This window comes from Suricata suricatta, chromosome X (assembly GCF_006229205.1).
Source record: "Suricata suricatta isolate VVHF042 chromosome X, meerkat_22Aug2017_6uvM2_HiC, whole genome shotgun sequence".
Lineage (NCBI taxonomy): Eukaryota > Metazoa > Chordata > Mammalia > Carnivora > Herpestidae > Suricata > Suricata suricatta.
Genome location: NC_043717.1, coordinates 41312768 through 41326263, shown reverse-complemented (window position 1 = coordinate 41326263; position 13496 = coordinate 41312768). Strand labels below are relative to the sequence as shown.

General features: G+C 38.6%; 1 protein-coding gene across 1 annotated transcript in view; it reads left to right on the top strand.

Annotated features, from left to right (window-relative positions):
* DGKK (diacylglycerol kinase kappa) overlaps positions 1-13496 on the top strand; it is a 196598-nt gene that overhangs the window by 104216 nt on the left and 78886 nt on the right. Inside the window, exons 5-7 of the mRNA XM_029929651.1 lie at positions 3604-3739; positions 4182-4288; positions 4627-4752. Of these exons, the coding sequence (XP_029785511.1) occupies positions 3604-3739; positions 4182-4288; positions 4627-4752 (369 nt within the window). The remainder of the gene's footprint in view (positions 1-3603; positions 3740-4181; positions 4289-4626; positions 4753-13496) is intronic.

The window sequence follows — 13496 nt, the reverse complement described above, 5'->3', positions numbered from 1 at the left end:
AAAAAAAAAAAGACAGTCTGAGAGCATAAAACCTGTGGAGGAGGGAGATAAGGATGGGATAAAAAAAACTATCTGGATGTAAGAGTTGATCTAAGCACAGCAGTGCCTAAATGTTGGTCTTTCCCAGACTACGGGGGGGGGGGGAGAAAAGAAGGAAATAGGAAAATAAAAAAGAGAAAACAAGAGAAAAATTAAAAATTAAAATATTAAGATAAAAAGAAAAAACAATTAAAAATAATAAGCAAAAACATAGCAGCTCTCCATCGCGGATGGGCATAGCTTGGTGTAGGTAGGTCGGGTCTCAGGTACTGCGCCCCAAGCCCCCCTCAGATCATGTGTTGCCAGCCACTCTCTTGAGTCCAACCTCCTTGTGCCTCTGGTGGGTCTAATTGTTTCTGTTTTTTAAGTTCTGCCAGGTGTTTAAGTCCTTGCCCACGCACTTGATTTTGCCACCAGTTAAAATCTCTGGCAGGCGGGTGGCTTTCTCACCGGGATTGAGTAGGAGGATTATGAAGCCAGTTCTTTTTCCCCCTGGCTCCACCTGAAGTTGGCAAGCTGCAGGGCCCAATGGAGAATAAGCCGGTTGAGGGGGACGGATTTCTCTCTCTGTGTCCTGTGGTTCTCAGTCCTGGGCAAGGTCTCCTCTCTCCAGAGATTATGCTATGAGTGATTCAACCTCTACTTCTCTTCCCCTGGTTTCTCTGCTGCCCTGCACGGCGGTCCCATGCGCGCCTCTATGCAGATCTTTGTGCCTCTGGACATGCAGCCACCCAGCACGTGCGCGGCTCTCCGTGAATCTGTGCACCTGTGGACACATGGCTCTCTGCAGACCCAGAGCCAAGCCTCTGGGCACTTTGTCTTCAGGCTCAGCTTTGGGCTGGCGCTCTCTCCCCCAAAGTCTCAGGTCCCAGTTAGCACTCACTCAGGCATCCATGAGGCTGCTGTCAATAAAGGGTCTGTGTGCTCACCTCCGTTCTTGGAGATCAGAGAGCTGTGGCATTTTATTCTTCTCAGTTTGATAATTGAGGGCGGGCAGAGGTAATGGGGCTCCTTACTTCTCCACTATCTTGCCCCTCCTCCTAATCTGTTTGTTATGGTTCAATTGGAGAAAACTTCCTCTGCATTTGTGGACCTGTAAAACCTAGAAAACAAGTGATGTGTTTCCAAAATACAATGTTGTGACAGGCATAGAATAGACATCCCCATTTTGAAAGAGAGGAAATGGAATAAATAAAAGTGTTGCTAGTCTAGAGAAAACTGACAACCCAGTAGAGCAAATTACATCAGGTTTCCAAGCCTCAGAGTAATTCTCTGGTGGCTTATATTCTGTCCTCTGGCCCCATTGTCTCAATCCCACAGGAGTGGCAGCCACCCTCTCTAATGAAGGAAGTGACCCAATTCTCTGGGTCCAGGGAGGCAGTGGCCCACCCCAAGGCCAGCCCTTTCTGGATCTCTCATGGTAGGGACAGCACCTCTGTCCTCTGAACCACTCTCAACATCCCTGCTGACCTCTTAGCCCATTTGGAGTCATTCTTCCATTTTCTTGAAGAATGGCACATGTTCACAACCAAGTACTTCTATCAGCCTATTTTCTGCCTGTAGAATCCCCAAAGTCTGAAAGCCTTTCTTCATTTGGTCCCATATCTGACCCTTCAATCCAAGCTGGAAATGTTTCTGCTGAGAGAGTTTATTAGATCCATGTGTCTCACATTTAATCCATCCAGCAAAAGTTTGGCCACACTCTTTGTGTTTTCTCTAGAGCACAGTTTCTTATGGTTTGCAATACACATAGGATAATCATTTTCCAAATCTTCAAATTCTTGTGACTTTTTCCTTAATAATTCTGAAATGGATGTAGTCTTGCACATTCTAGGAGCGCTCACTTGTCTGTAATAAAATGATCTGCTTAGGAAGTTGTTTGCTCTACTAGATTATGAGCTTCCTGGAGGCAAGAACTTTAGATCATTTATCTCTGTGTTTCCAGTGTCCAGCTACTTAGATGACACAAATTTGGCTTTTAGTAATTATTGGAGGAGGGAAAGAGGTTGGAAGGGACGAAGGAACATACTTGTAGAGTTATAATTTAGTGGCTTGGGAAGTAGAAAGGTCTTGGGAGCTCAGACTGCCAAAGCCAAGGCTATATCACTTCCTCAGGACTCTACATCATCTATTCTAATCTTCTTAGAGCTTTGTCAGGATCTAAACAAGGAAGAAACATTGCAATCACAAAGTGATCACAGCTCAGGTAAGCCTTTAGCTCATCAAAGTAGCTTTTCCTTCCAGAAGCTTCCTGGTCAATCCAACAACAGCTTAGTACATATCCAGCATACCAGAAGGGGTAAGGAGGGATCAGAGAGTGCCATGTGTAGGCTATAGTTTAGATGGCTAATTCCTGTAAACTGATCAAGGCTGAATATTTAATGTGCTAGAAACCTCAATAGTGCAATCTTTCTCTCTAATGGACCTCTATCAGCTGGGATTATGGAGAGTATATAGTTCTTTTTAAAGTCTTGTTATGCCTTTACACACCCAGCCCATTATATTATATAAATATAACCCATTGCTTATTGTCAAGAATAAAAACCTAAATTGTACACTTTTGTCTACACTCAAGAGGAGGGCAGAAAAGGGAAAATATCAGACATTGATGGGAGTGAGGAAAAAAGGTGGAAGAGGCCAATGGAATGCACACCCAGAACAAATAAGTGGTTTTGGTGCCCACCACTTCCTTTCTCCTTTTAACCCCCAAACTATTTGCTTATATACCCTCTGCCTTTCCCATAGTCATGAGAGTCAGTCTGTGATAAACAAATGCAGCATTTATAGGCTGGTTTACAGCAAATGTTAATTTCAATACCATGAAAGAGAACCTCAAACAGAATATAATTTCATGAGGAAAGGGATTTTGTCTTGTTCATTGGGACTACCAATGCCTTGAAAGGTGCTAAGCACATAGTAGTTACTCAGTAAGTATTTGTTTAATGAATTTTGAATGAATTAAATTGATCAAACAGAAAACTGCTATAGGTAGTCAGAGCATGGTATTTAGGAAAAAAAAAAAAAACGCTTGGGCAAAAAGCCCCTGAGATGAAACTATTGTCCAGGTTATGCAGTGCTCTGATGACCTGGCAGTAGTAAGGCCAGGAAGGAGAATGTATATTTACAGGAGGTAGTTAAAGCATTTCTTAGCCAAGAGTCACAGAGCCCTGCCTCGTCCCTTTCTTGCTTGGCCAGAAGACTTGGATTATCATTGTATTTCCAGTCAACTTCCTTCTTTTTCTGACTACTCAAAGAGAACCACGGCCAAGGCTAACAGAACTAATTTTACTTAGACTAAACCAATACAGTGGTTTGGATAAGCAATATAGATACCACTGTTCTTGTCTCCAGTTTCAGTTGCAGGATCTACTTCCCTATTCTTTTTAGTTCTCCAAAACACTGGGAAAAAACTGGAGGTGGGAGATTTGTTAGCTATTTGAATTTCTTCCTCACATGCTCTGACACTTACCCGGACATTTCAGCCTTAGGAGCAGATTTTCCGGCCTTCCCTAATATGTCTCTGTGATTAATTCTCTTTTTCTTCTTCTTCTTCACTTATTTTAGATACCTGCAGCAGAAAACAACCCTTTCCTTGTTGGAATGCACTATTGGTATTCCAGCCACAGCCACCGGACCCAACATTGCAACGTCTGTCGGGAGAGCATTCCTGCCTTATCTAGAAATTTTATTATCTGCGAAGGTACATTTTATTATCTGTGAAGAGCCCAATGGATGGAGATAAGGGTGAAGGAGTGCATGTGGCTTTAGTGTCACAGACTCACACTAAGTCACTGAGTCTAATGTATGATTAATTCTGACACTTAGCAGACTAAACAAAAGAGATGGGAAGAAGCTGTCAAAGGGGGGAATTCTCATGAATTAAAATAGAGGGTTGGATCTGACAGGATTGGACAACATGGTCACAAGAGTTAGAAAGACAGAAATCACTTCATTCTTGCCATCAATTTCCATTCAAGTCAGAGAAGTAGAAAATTTAGCCAGTAAGAATAAAAAAGGAACTAGATCATATGAGAAACAGACCTTTGGAGGAAGGTCAGAATTTCAGAGAAGATTAGGGAGGGGCTTTAGAATCTTCACTGTCACCAGATTCACATCCATCTCTTTTCGTCCTTTTCTCATAGTGTGCAAAGTGAAGTCTCACAAATTATGTGCTTTGAGAGCAAGCAAAGACTGCAAATGGAATACTTTGTCTATCACTGATGACCTCCTCATGCCTGCAGATGAAGTAGTAAGTACCAGACATCTTCTCTTAAAGCCACTATTTCCCATCTTCCCTTTAGCCAGGACACACAGAGGGGAGGAAGACTTCTTCCTGTCTACATGCAACTGCAGTAGACTTCCTCCTTAGGCTTACAATCCAACCTATCTATAAGAATAAAAGCCCCCCACTTCCAGCTGTCATCATTTTCTAGCATTGGAATGGGGACAGCAAGGCCATGAAGAGCCTTGTTGGGTTCACATAATGTCCTTCATGTGGTAGTGTAGTTACTCCATTTGGCCCTTTATCTCTTTTTATATCTAATTTCTACCTCTTGGTTTTGTTTTGCCTTTTCTTCTACCTTTCAGAATATTATGCCTCATCAGTGGGTAGAAGGAAATATATCTGTCAATTCTCAGTGTGCAGTATGTAATGAGAACTGCGGTAGTTACCAAAGACTTCAAGACTTCCGATGTCTCTGGTGTAATTCTACGGTAAGACTCTTCTCATCTCCTTGAGTACTTGACTTCTAGAGATGGGGTGAAGTTAAGCTATGTGCCTGCACATAGATAGAAATCTAAGAGACCCTTTCCCCAAATAGATTATGCAGATTACATAGTATAAAGCTCAGTAGTTCACTTTCCAGATCTGGTTATAGAATCTTGGAGGGAAAGACTTGTTAGGGAGGTCTACTAGCAAATGTGAAAATCTGTTATGACAGGACAGAGTACTTAAGTACTTAAGTTCTGAGTCCATCCTTAGGAAACCTCCTTTCTTCATTCACCATTTTCTGGGAACTTGTAATCTTTGTTAATTAATAATGGTTAATAATATTAACATACTACTATTGCCACTATGTACTGAGTGTTTTTGTGTACATGATCTCATTTAATCCTTACAACAACCCTAACAGGGTCTCATTGTCCCCATTTACAGATGAGGAGAGTGAGATTCAGAAAAATGAAGTGATTTGCTCAAAGTCATGCAGGCAGTAAGCAAAAAGAATCTTGATTCATACAGAATTCTCCAAAAACCATATTCTTAACTAAAACACTACCATGCCTCTAAACCAATCATTCTTAACTTGTGATTTTTGTCCCACTTGCAGGAGACATTTGACAATGTCTGCAGACATTTTTTTATTGTTACCAACTTGGGGAGTTGCTAAACCCCTCATAATACACAAGGCAACACAAGAAAGCCATATAGCCAAAAATATCAATAGTGCCAATGTTGAGGAACTCTGATTTATACTTTTTAGTTTTTAGAAGCTCCTGTGAAACTGATTATTCTAGACTAGAACGAACTAATGCATGAGCTTCTTTTTAGAAGACTCTATGTCCCTCTACCTTGTTCCAGCTCATAAGTTTCTCCTGGAAGTGAGGTTGTACCCTAATCAGGTAACCCAATTTTTGCAGTTGTCCCTAGGGGACACCTCTCGATCACATGGATCTGGTGACCAGTGAGCACAGGTCCCAAGAACCATAGCCAATGGAGAAAAAGTTCTTACCCAGCTACCTCACCCAGGGTAGAGCAAAAAGCAACAAGCTGAAGATCCCAGTGTTAACTGTAGAGGAGGACTCTTACCATATCTTCATAATTATGGCCTGAGGGGCAGGCTTGTAACTAAACACATATTTAAGAGCCTACTTTAATACGTCTTAGAGACCTAGGAGGATATGCACCACATTGGCACTCTCCCTCTACCACACTCCAGTGTCTCCCAGAAGGGAAATTTTACGTGCATCTGGTACGTTGGCATTTTGCAGCTACTGCCCAGGTGATCACCTTTATTTCCTGGTTCTCCTGGCCAGCAGAATTTGCATTACTGGGCCCTATAGGACTGTGACAAATGGAGAGAGGGTTATTGACCCACTACCATAAACAGGGCACAACACAAACAACAGACTGAAAAGAGGCCTATTTGTTTGTCCTGAAGCTTTAACCTGAATGGCAAGCTTCTGGTTTGGCACACATCTAGGGGCCCACTAAAGTGTTATTTCAGGATGAAAGCCAGTGGATGGCATCTTTGTAATTTCCCTATGACTTGCTCCAAGTTGCCAGTATCACCCAAAATGTAGCTTGTACACTTGTCTGACACACCAATATTTGCAACTGCCATACAGGAAACACCTCTAGGTCTCTCAGCTCTGGTGGCCATGGGACTTATGCCTGTAGCCCCATAGAACTATATATATTTGCATACTTTAAAAGCTGATGTTTAAGGGTCTGGCTTTCAATCACCTAACTAGGTACTGATTGAAATCCTCCCCTTTGGACAGTGACATGTCTTGGCACACTTTCAATAGCTAGGAGCCACTAGACAACCAAGAGATAGGGAGAGTTGAATAATAAGGTTCATCCTCTACACAAGGCCACACCCTCAAGACTGCTAAGTGGCTGTTTAATCTAATTGATAGAAATCAATCCAGAGAATGAAGGGAAATGAAGAAACAGAAGAATATATTTTAAATTAAAAAATAATATAACATATCCTTTAAAAAAGGAAACATAGAAGAGTTACTACCTGATAAAGAGTTCAAAATAATGACCATAAATGCTCATAAACCTTAGGAAAAGAATGAATGAACCCAGTGAGAACTTCAAGCAAGAAAATATAAAAATTAATAAGAAACAAATGGAAAAATATTCTGTGCCCATGGACTAGAATAATTAATATTGTTAATATATCCATACTGCCCATCTCCATCAACATTCCAATGGCATTTTTCACAGAACTAGAACAAGAAATCCCAAAATTTGTACGGAGCCACAAAAGACTACAAATAACCAAAACAATCTTGAGAAAGGAAAAAAGAGGTGGGAGACATCATTCTCCCAGATTTCAAATTAAATTACAAAGCTATAATAATAAAAACAGTATGGGTCTTGTAGAAAAGCAGACACATAGATCAATGGAACAGAATACGTAACGAGAAACAAACCCATGCATATATGGTCAGTTAATTTATGACAAAGGAGCCAAGAATATACAATGGGGAAAGGACAGTCTTTTCAATAAATAGTGCTGGAAAACTGAACAACCACATGTAGAAGAATGAAACCGGACCACTATTTTATATCATTCACACACAAAAAAAAAAAACTAACTCGAAATAGATTAAAGACTTGAACATAAGACCTGAAACCATAAAATTCCTATAAGTAACATAAGCAGTAAGATATTTGTCTTGGTGATGATATTTTATATTTTATACCAAAATCAAAGGAAACAAAAGCAAAAACAAACAAGTGTTTGTTTTTCTGGGTATTTACCTAAAAACAATGAAAACACTAACTTGAAAAATATCTGTGTACCAACATGTTCATTGCAGCATTATTTTCCAATGGTCAAGATATGGAATCAACTGAATTGTTCACTGACATGAATGAATAAGGAAAATGTGATATATACAATAATGGAATATCATTAACCAATAAAAAATAATATCTCGCCATTTACAACAACACAGATGGACATTGAGGGCATTTTGCTAAGTGAAATAAGTCAGAGAAAGACAAATATTATATGATCTCATGTACATGTGGAATCTAAAAAGATTCCACCAAGTTCATAGATACAAAGACAAAAAAGATCATTACATAATTATAAAGGGGACAATCCAACAAAAGGAGATAACATTTGTAAATATTTATGCACCCAACATGGATATACATAAGGGAGAAATGTACAGAAATATGATATTAGAGGATTCAAATAATAGATTGATGGTTGCCAAAGTGAGGGTAGGGTGAAATGGGTGAAGGGGAGGGTTATAATATACTTCCAGTTCTGAAATAAATGTCATGTGATATAATGTACAACGTGATGACTATAGTTAGTAATACTACATTACATATTGGAAAGTTGACAAAGAGTGGATCTTAAAAGTTCTCATCACAAGAAAAAGTTTCTGTAACTATGTATGGTGACAGATGTTAACTAGACTTATTGTGATGATTATATCCCCATGCACTTAAATACCAAATTATTATACTGCACACCTGAAACTAATATAATGTTGTATGCTTATATCTCAATAACAAAAGGCAGAACATATAAGAAAAGAGGAAATAAAAGTCACAGAACTTTAGATTGCAATAACTGAATTGGAAAAGTGCACTAGAAAGGTTCAACATAGACAGACAAAGCAGAAGAAAAGATCAGTGGATTCAGAGACAAGGGTGTTGATCACATCCAATCAGAGAAGCAAAAAGAAAAAAAGAACAAACCTGAAGATACAAAAGAGACAATGAGACATCAAGTGGACTAACATTCTCATTATATGGTTACATAAGGATAAGAGAGAAAGAAAGAGAAGGGTCAGAAAATTTATTTGAAGAATAATGGCTGATAACTTTCCTAACTTGGAGAAGGAAACAAACATACAGATACAAGAAGGGAAGAGAACTGCAAATAAGATGAACCAAAGAGACCCACAAAAACACACATTATAATTGAAATATCAAAAGTTAGACAAGAAGAGAATATTAAAAACAAGGAGACAAAAACATGTCATATATAAGTGAACCCCCACAAGACTATAGCAGATTTTTCAGCAGAAAATTTGCAAGCCAGAAGTGAGTGGGACAATATATTCAAAATGCTGGGAGGAAAAACCCTTCCAAGCAAGAATACTTCACACAGCAGTGTCAATAAGAATTAAAGGAGAGAGTTTTTCAAAGAAAAGCTAAATAAGTTTATTACCAATATAGTGGCCATATAAGAAATTTTAAAGAAACTTCATCTATCTGAAATTAAAGGACACTGGTTAGTAAGAGGAAAAGATATGAAAGACATAAATCTTAATGGTAAGGAAGGTTAAATATATTGTAAAATTCAGAATAATCTAACAGTGTAATGGTGGTGAATCAGTGATTTATAAAGCTAGTGTGAAGAATAAAGACAAAAATAGCAAAAGTAACTATAACTATGATTTGATAAAGGAGACATGACATAAAAAGATTGTAAATTGTGATATCAAAAACACAGAAGGTTGGGGGGGAGTAAAATAGAGAACTTCAGAATGCATTCAAACTTAAATTGTTATCAACTTAGACTGTTACAAAAGTTGTTATATGTAAGCCTCAGGGTAACCACAAAGCAATAACCTTAGTAGATACACAAAAACTAAAGAGAATGGAATCTAAGTAAACCACTATAGAAAATCTTCAAATCACAAAGGAAGAGAGCAAGAGAAGAATAGAACAGAACTACAAAACAACCTAAAAACAATGAACAAAATGGCAATAAGTACATACCTATCAATAATTATCTTAAATAATATAAATGAACTAAATTCTCAAATAAAAAGACATAGAACGGTTGGATAGATTTTAAAAAGACCCATTTATATCCTGCCTATAAGAGATTCACTTTAGATATAATGACACAAAAAGTCTGAAAGTGAAGGGATGGAAAAAGATATTCTATGCAAATGGAAACCAAAATAAAGCAGGGGTAGTTATGTCAGAAAAAAATGACTTTAAAGTTTTTTTGTTTATTTTTGAGACAGAGAGACAGAGCGCGAATGGAAGTGGGGCAAAGAGAGAGGGGGATACAGAATCTGAAACAGACTCCAGGTTCTGAGCTGTCAGCACAGAACCCCTTGCAGGGCTCGAACCCATGAACCATGAGATCATAACCAGAGCCAAAATTGGATGCTTAACGAACTGAGCTACCCAGGCACCCCACAGACAAAACAGACTTTAAAACAATGACTGTAATAAGAGACAAAGAATGTTATTACATAATGATAAAGGGGACAATCCAATAAGAGGATAACATTTGTCAACATTTATGCACCTAACATAGAAGCACCCAAGGGAGAAATGCACAGCAATACAATATTAGGGAAATTAAATATTCTACTGTCATCAATAGGAAGATTATCCAGACATAAAATTAATACAGAAACATTGGCATTAAATGACACATTACAATAGATGGATTTAATAGATATATACAGAACATTTCATCCAACAGCAACAGAATATACATTCTTCTCAAGTAAACATTGAATATTCTCCAGGATAGATCATATGTGAGACAACAAAACTAGTCCTAATAAATTTTAAAAGATCGACATCATATAAAGCATCTTTTCTGACCACAATGGCATGAAACTAGTAATCAATTACAGGAAGAAAACTGGAAAATCCACAAATATGTGGATATTAAATGACATGCTACTGTACAATAAATGGGCCAAAGAAGAAATCAAAAGAGAAATAAAAAGACACCTTGAGACAAAAGAAGATGGAAATACCGCATACCAAATCTTATGGGACACAGAGTTGGAGGATCCCGAGCTCACCTCATTCTACAGACACACTAAGATAATGGTGTGTCAGTGCAACTAATTCAGAAAATGACCCAAAGACGCAGAAGAGACCTTCCACAACTAATTGTAGTAAGGAGGTCACAATAAAAAGGGTAAGAGGGGCAGAGACACAATTGGGAACCAAATCCTGAGTGAGACACAATTGGGAAAGAAACCACAAATATAAGAGACACCACAGGTACAGAGAAGTGAGAGAATCAGACCCTACCAACAGACACCCCAGGCACTGGGGACCTGAACTGGGAAGATGAGTTCCCATAACATTTGGCTTTGAAAACGGGGGGGTTGGTGCTTAGCTTCATGATTTTTACAATAAGCAGGGCTGAATTCTGAATACTTTAAAAACCAGTGGGCTTAGCTCCAGGAGAACCAGAGGGTGATAGGAAGCTAGGTCCCTGCTGTTAAATAGACAACATAACAACCAAGCTGAGATATAACATAGAACACCTGGGTATAAGTAAAGATTTATTTAATAATTCCAGAACATGTGCAGGAAGGGATCTTCAGGAGACTTCTTCAAGAACAAAAGAGCTATTGGGTGCCATTTCTCTCCCATCCTCCCCAGCCTAGACAGCTGGACACCTGCAGTGACCAGCGAGAACACTCTCCATCTAACTTACTAACACTGTGGGCCCTACCCCATTCTCCTGCAAATCTGCCCAATTTAACCCACTGATAGTCCCTCAAAATCAGCTCCTGGAAAATTTCTTCCTGCAAGCAACCCCAACAAGGACAAACACTACTCCAAAGTTTACTCCTACCTTGGAGACAGTAGAGGATAACAATACACACCAGTGCACCACAGTCCTAGCATCCAAACCTTATAACTGGCAGTGAAAAGAGGGTATCCTGCTGATCAGTGTAACTGCAACCCTGGAATATGGTTGGGGGAAGGCATCGGATCTTACTGCAGTAGTTGCCCATCAACAAAAGCCTCTCAGGAAATAATTCTGGGAGATTGTCCTGCAGGTCAGTGTGACTGCAGCCCTGGCAAGTGAGCTGAAGACAGGCATTTGGTTTCATTGCCAACGCTGCCCTAAATATGCCTACAATCCCACACTGTCTACTTAACAGCACAGGGATTAAACCCTGCCTACTATGCTATAACAGTCAAAGTGGACCATTGCAGCCAACAGTATTGAAGGCAGACAAGGCTCATCCACAGCAGAAAGGCACACACAATCCACATAGGAGGCACTACTGAAGTGCCTGGTTCTGGTGAATAAGGGACATTATACTACAGGGAACTACAGGACCTCTTCTTCATAGTGCAACTAATTTCAAGATCAGAAGACATAACTAACTTATCTAATATACAGAAACAAACAATGAGTTAAACAAAATAAGGAGAAAAAGGAATATTTCAAAGAATGGGACAAAACCATAGCAAAAAAAAAAAGCACTAAATGAAATAAAACTAAACAATATACCTGATAAAGAATACAAAGTAATTTTCATAAAGTTACTTACTGGACTTAAAAAAACAGCAGAGGATGCCATTGAGACCTTCAGCAAGGAGATAGAAAATATTAAAAAGAAACCACGAATGAAGGTCTCAATAACTGAAATTAAAAATACACTATAAGGTCGTAGACGACATGATACTCTACATGGAAAACCCGAAAGACCACACCAAAAGACTGCAAGAACAGATACATGAACTCACCAAAGTTGCAGGGTACAAATTTAATGTACAGAAATCAGTCGCATTTCTATACACCAATAATGAAGCAACAGAAAGAGAAATCAAGAAATTGTTCCCATTTACAATTGCACCAAGAACCATAAAATACCTAGGAATAAATCTAAACAAAGATATAAAAGAGCTGTATGTTGAAAACTATGACAACTTGTGAATAAAATGGAAGAAATAAAGAAATAGAAAAACATTCAAAGAGCATGGATTAAAAGAATATTGTTTCTGACTTTCTCAAGGGTTTTTATTAAGAAAGGGTGCTGTATTTTGTCAAATGCTTTTTCTGAATCTATCGACAGGATCATATGGTTTTTTTCCCTTCTTTTCTTAATGTGATGGATCACATTGATGGATTTGCAAATATTGAACCAGCCCTGTAACCCAGGAATGAATCCCACTTGATCACGATGGATAATTCTTTTATGTGCTGTTGAATTCTATTTGCTAGTATCTTGTTGAGTATTTTTGCATCTGTATTCATTAAGGATATTGGTCTGTAGTTCTCTTTTTTGGCTGGGTCTCTGTCTGGTTTGGATATCAAGGTGATGCAGGCTTCGTAGAATGAATTTGGAGGTTTTCCTTCTATTTCTATTTTTGGAATAGTTTGAGAAGAATGACTGGTAGAATTCCCCTTGGAAGCCATCTGGCCCTGGGCTCTTATTCATTGGGAGATTTTTGATAATGAATTCGATTTCTTCACTGGTTATTGGTCTATTCATGTTTTCTATCTCTTCCCGTTTGAATTTTGGCAGTGCATGTGCATTTAGGAATTTGTCCATTTCTTCTGTGTTGTCGTTTGTTGGCATAAAATTTTTCATAGTAATCTCTGATGATTGCTTGTATTTCTAAGGGATTGGTTGTAATAGATCCTTTTTCATTCATGATTTTGTCTATCTGGGTGCTCTCTCTTTTCTTTCTGAGGAGCCTGGCTAGAGATTTATCGATTTTGTTAATTTTTTTCAAGAAACCAACTCTTGATTTCATTGATCTGCTCGACTGTTCTTTAGGATTCTATATTGTTTATTTCTGCCCTAATCTTTATTATTTCTTTTCTTCTGCTGGGTTTGGAGTGCTCTTGCTCCTTCCCTTCTAGTTCCAGTAGGTGATCTGTTAAATTTTGAATTTGCGCTTTTTCTAGTTTGTTGAGATTGGCCTGGATTGCAATATACTTTCCTCTTATGACTGCCTTTGCTGCATC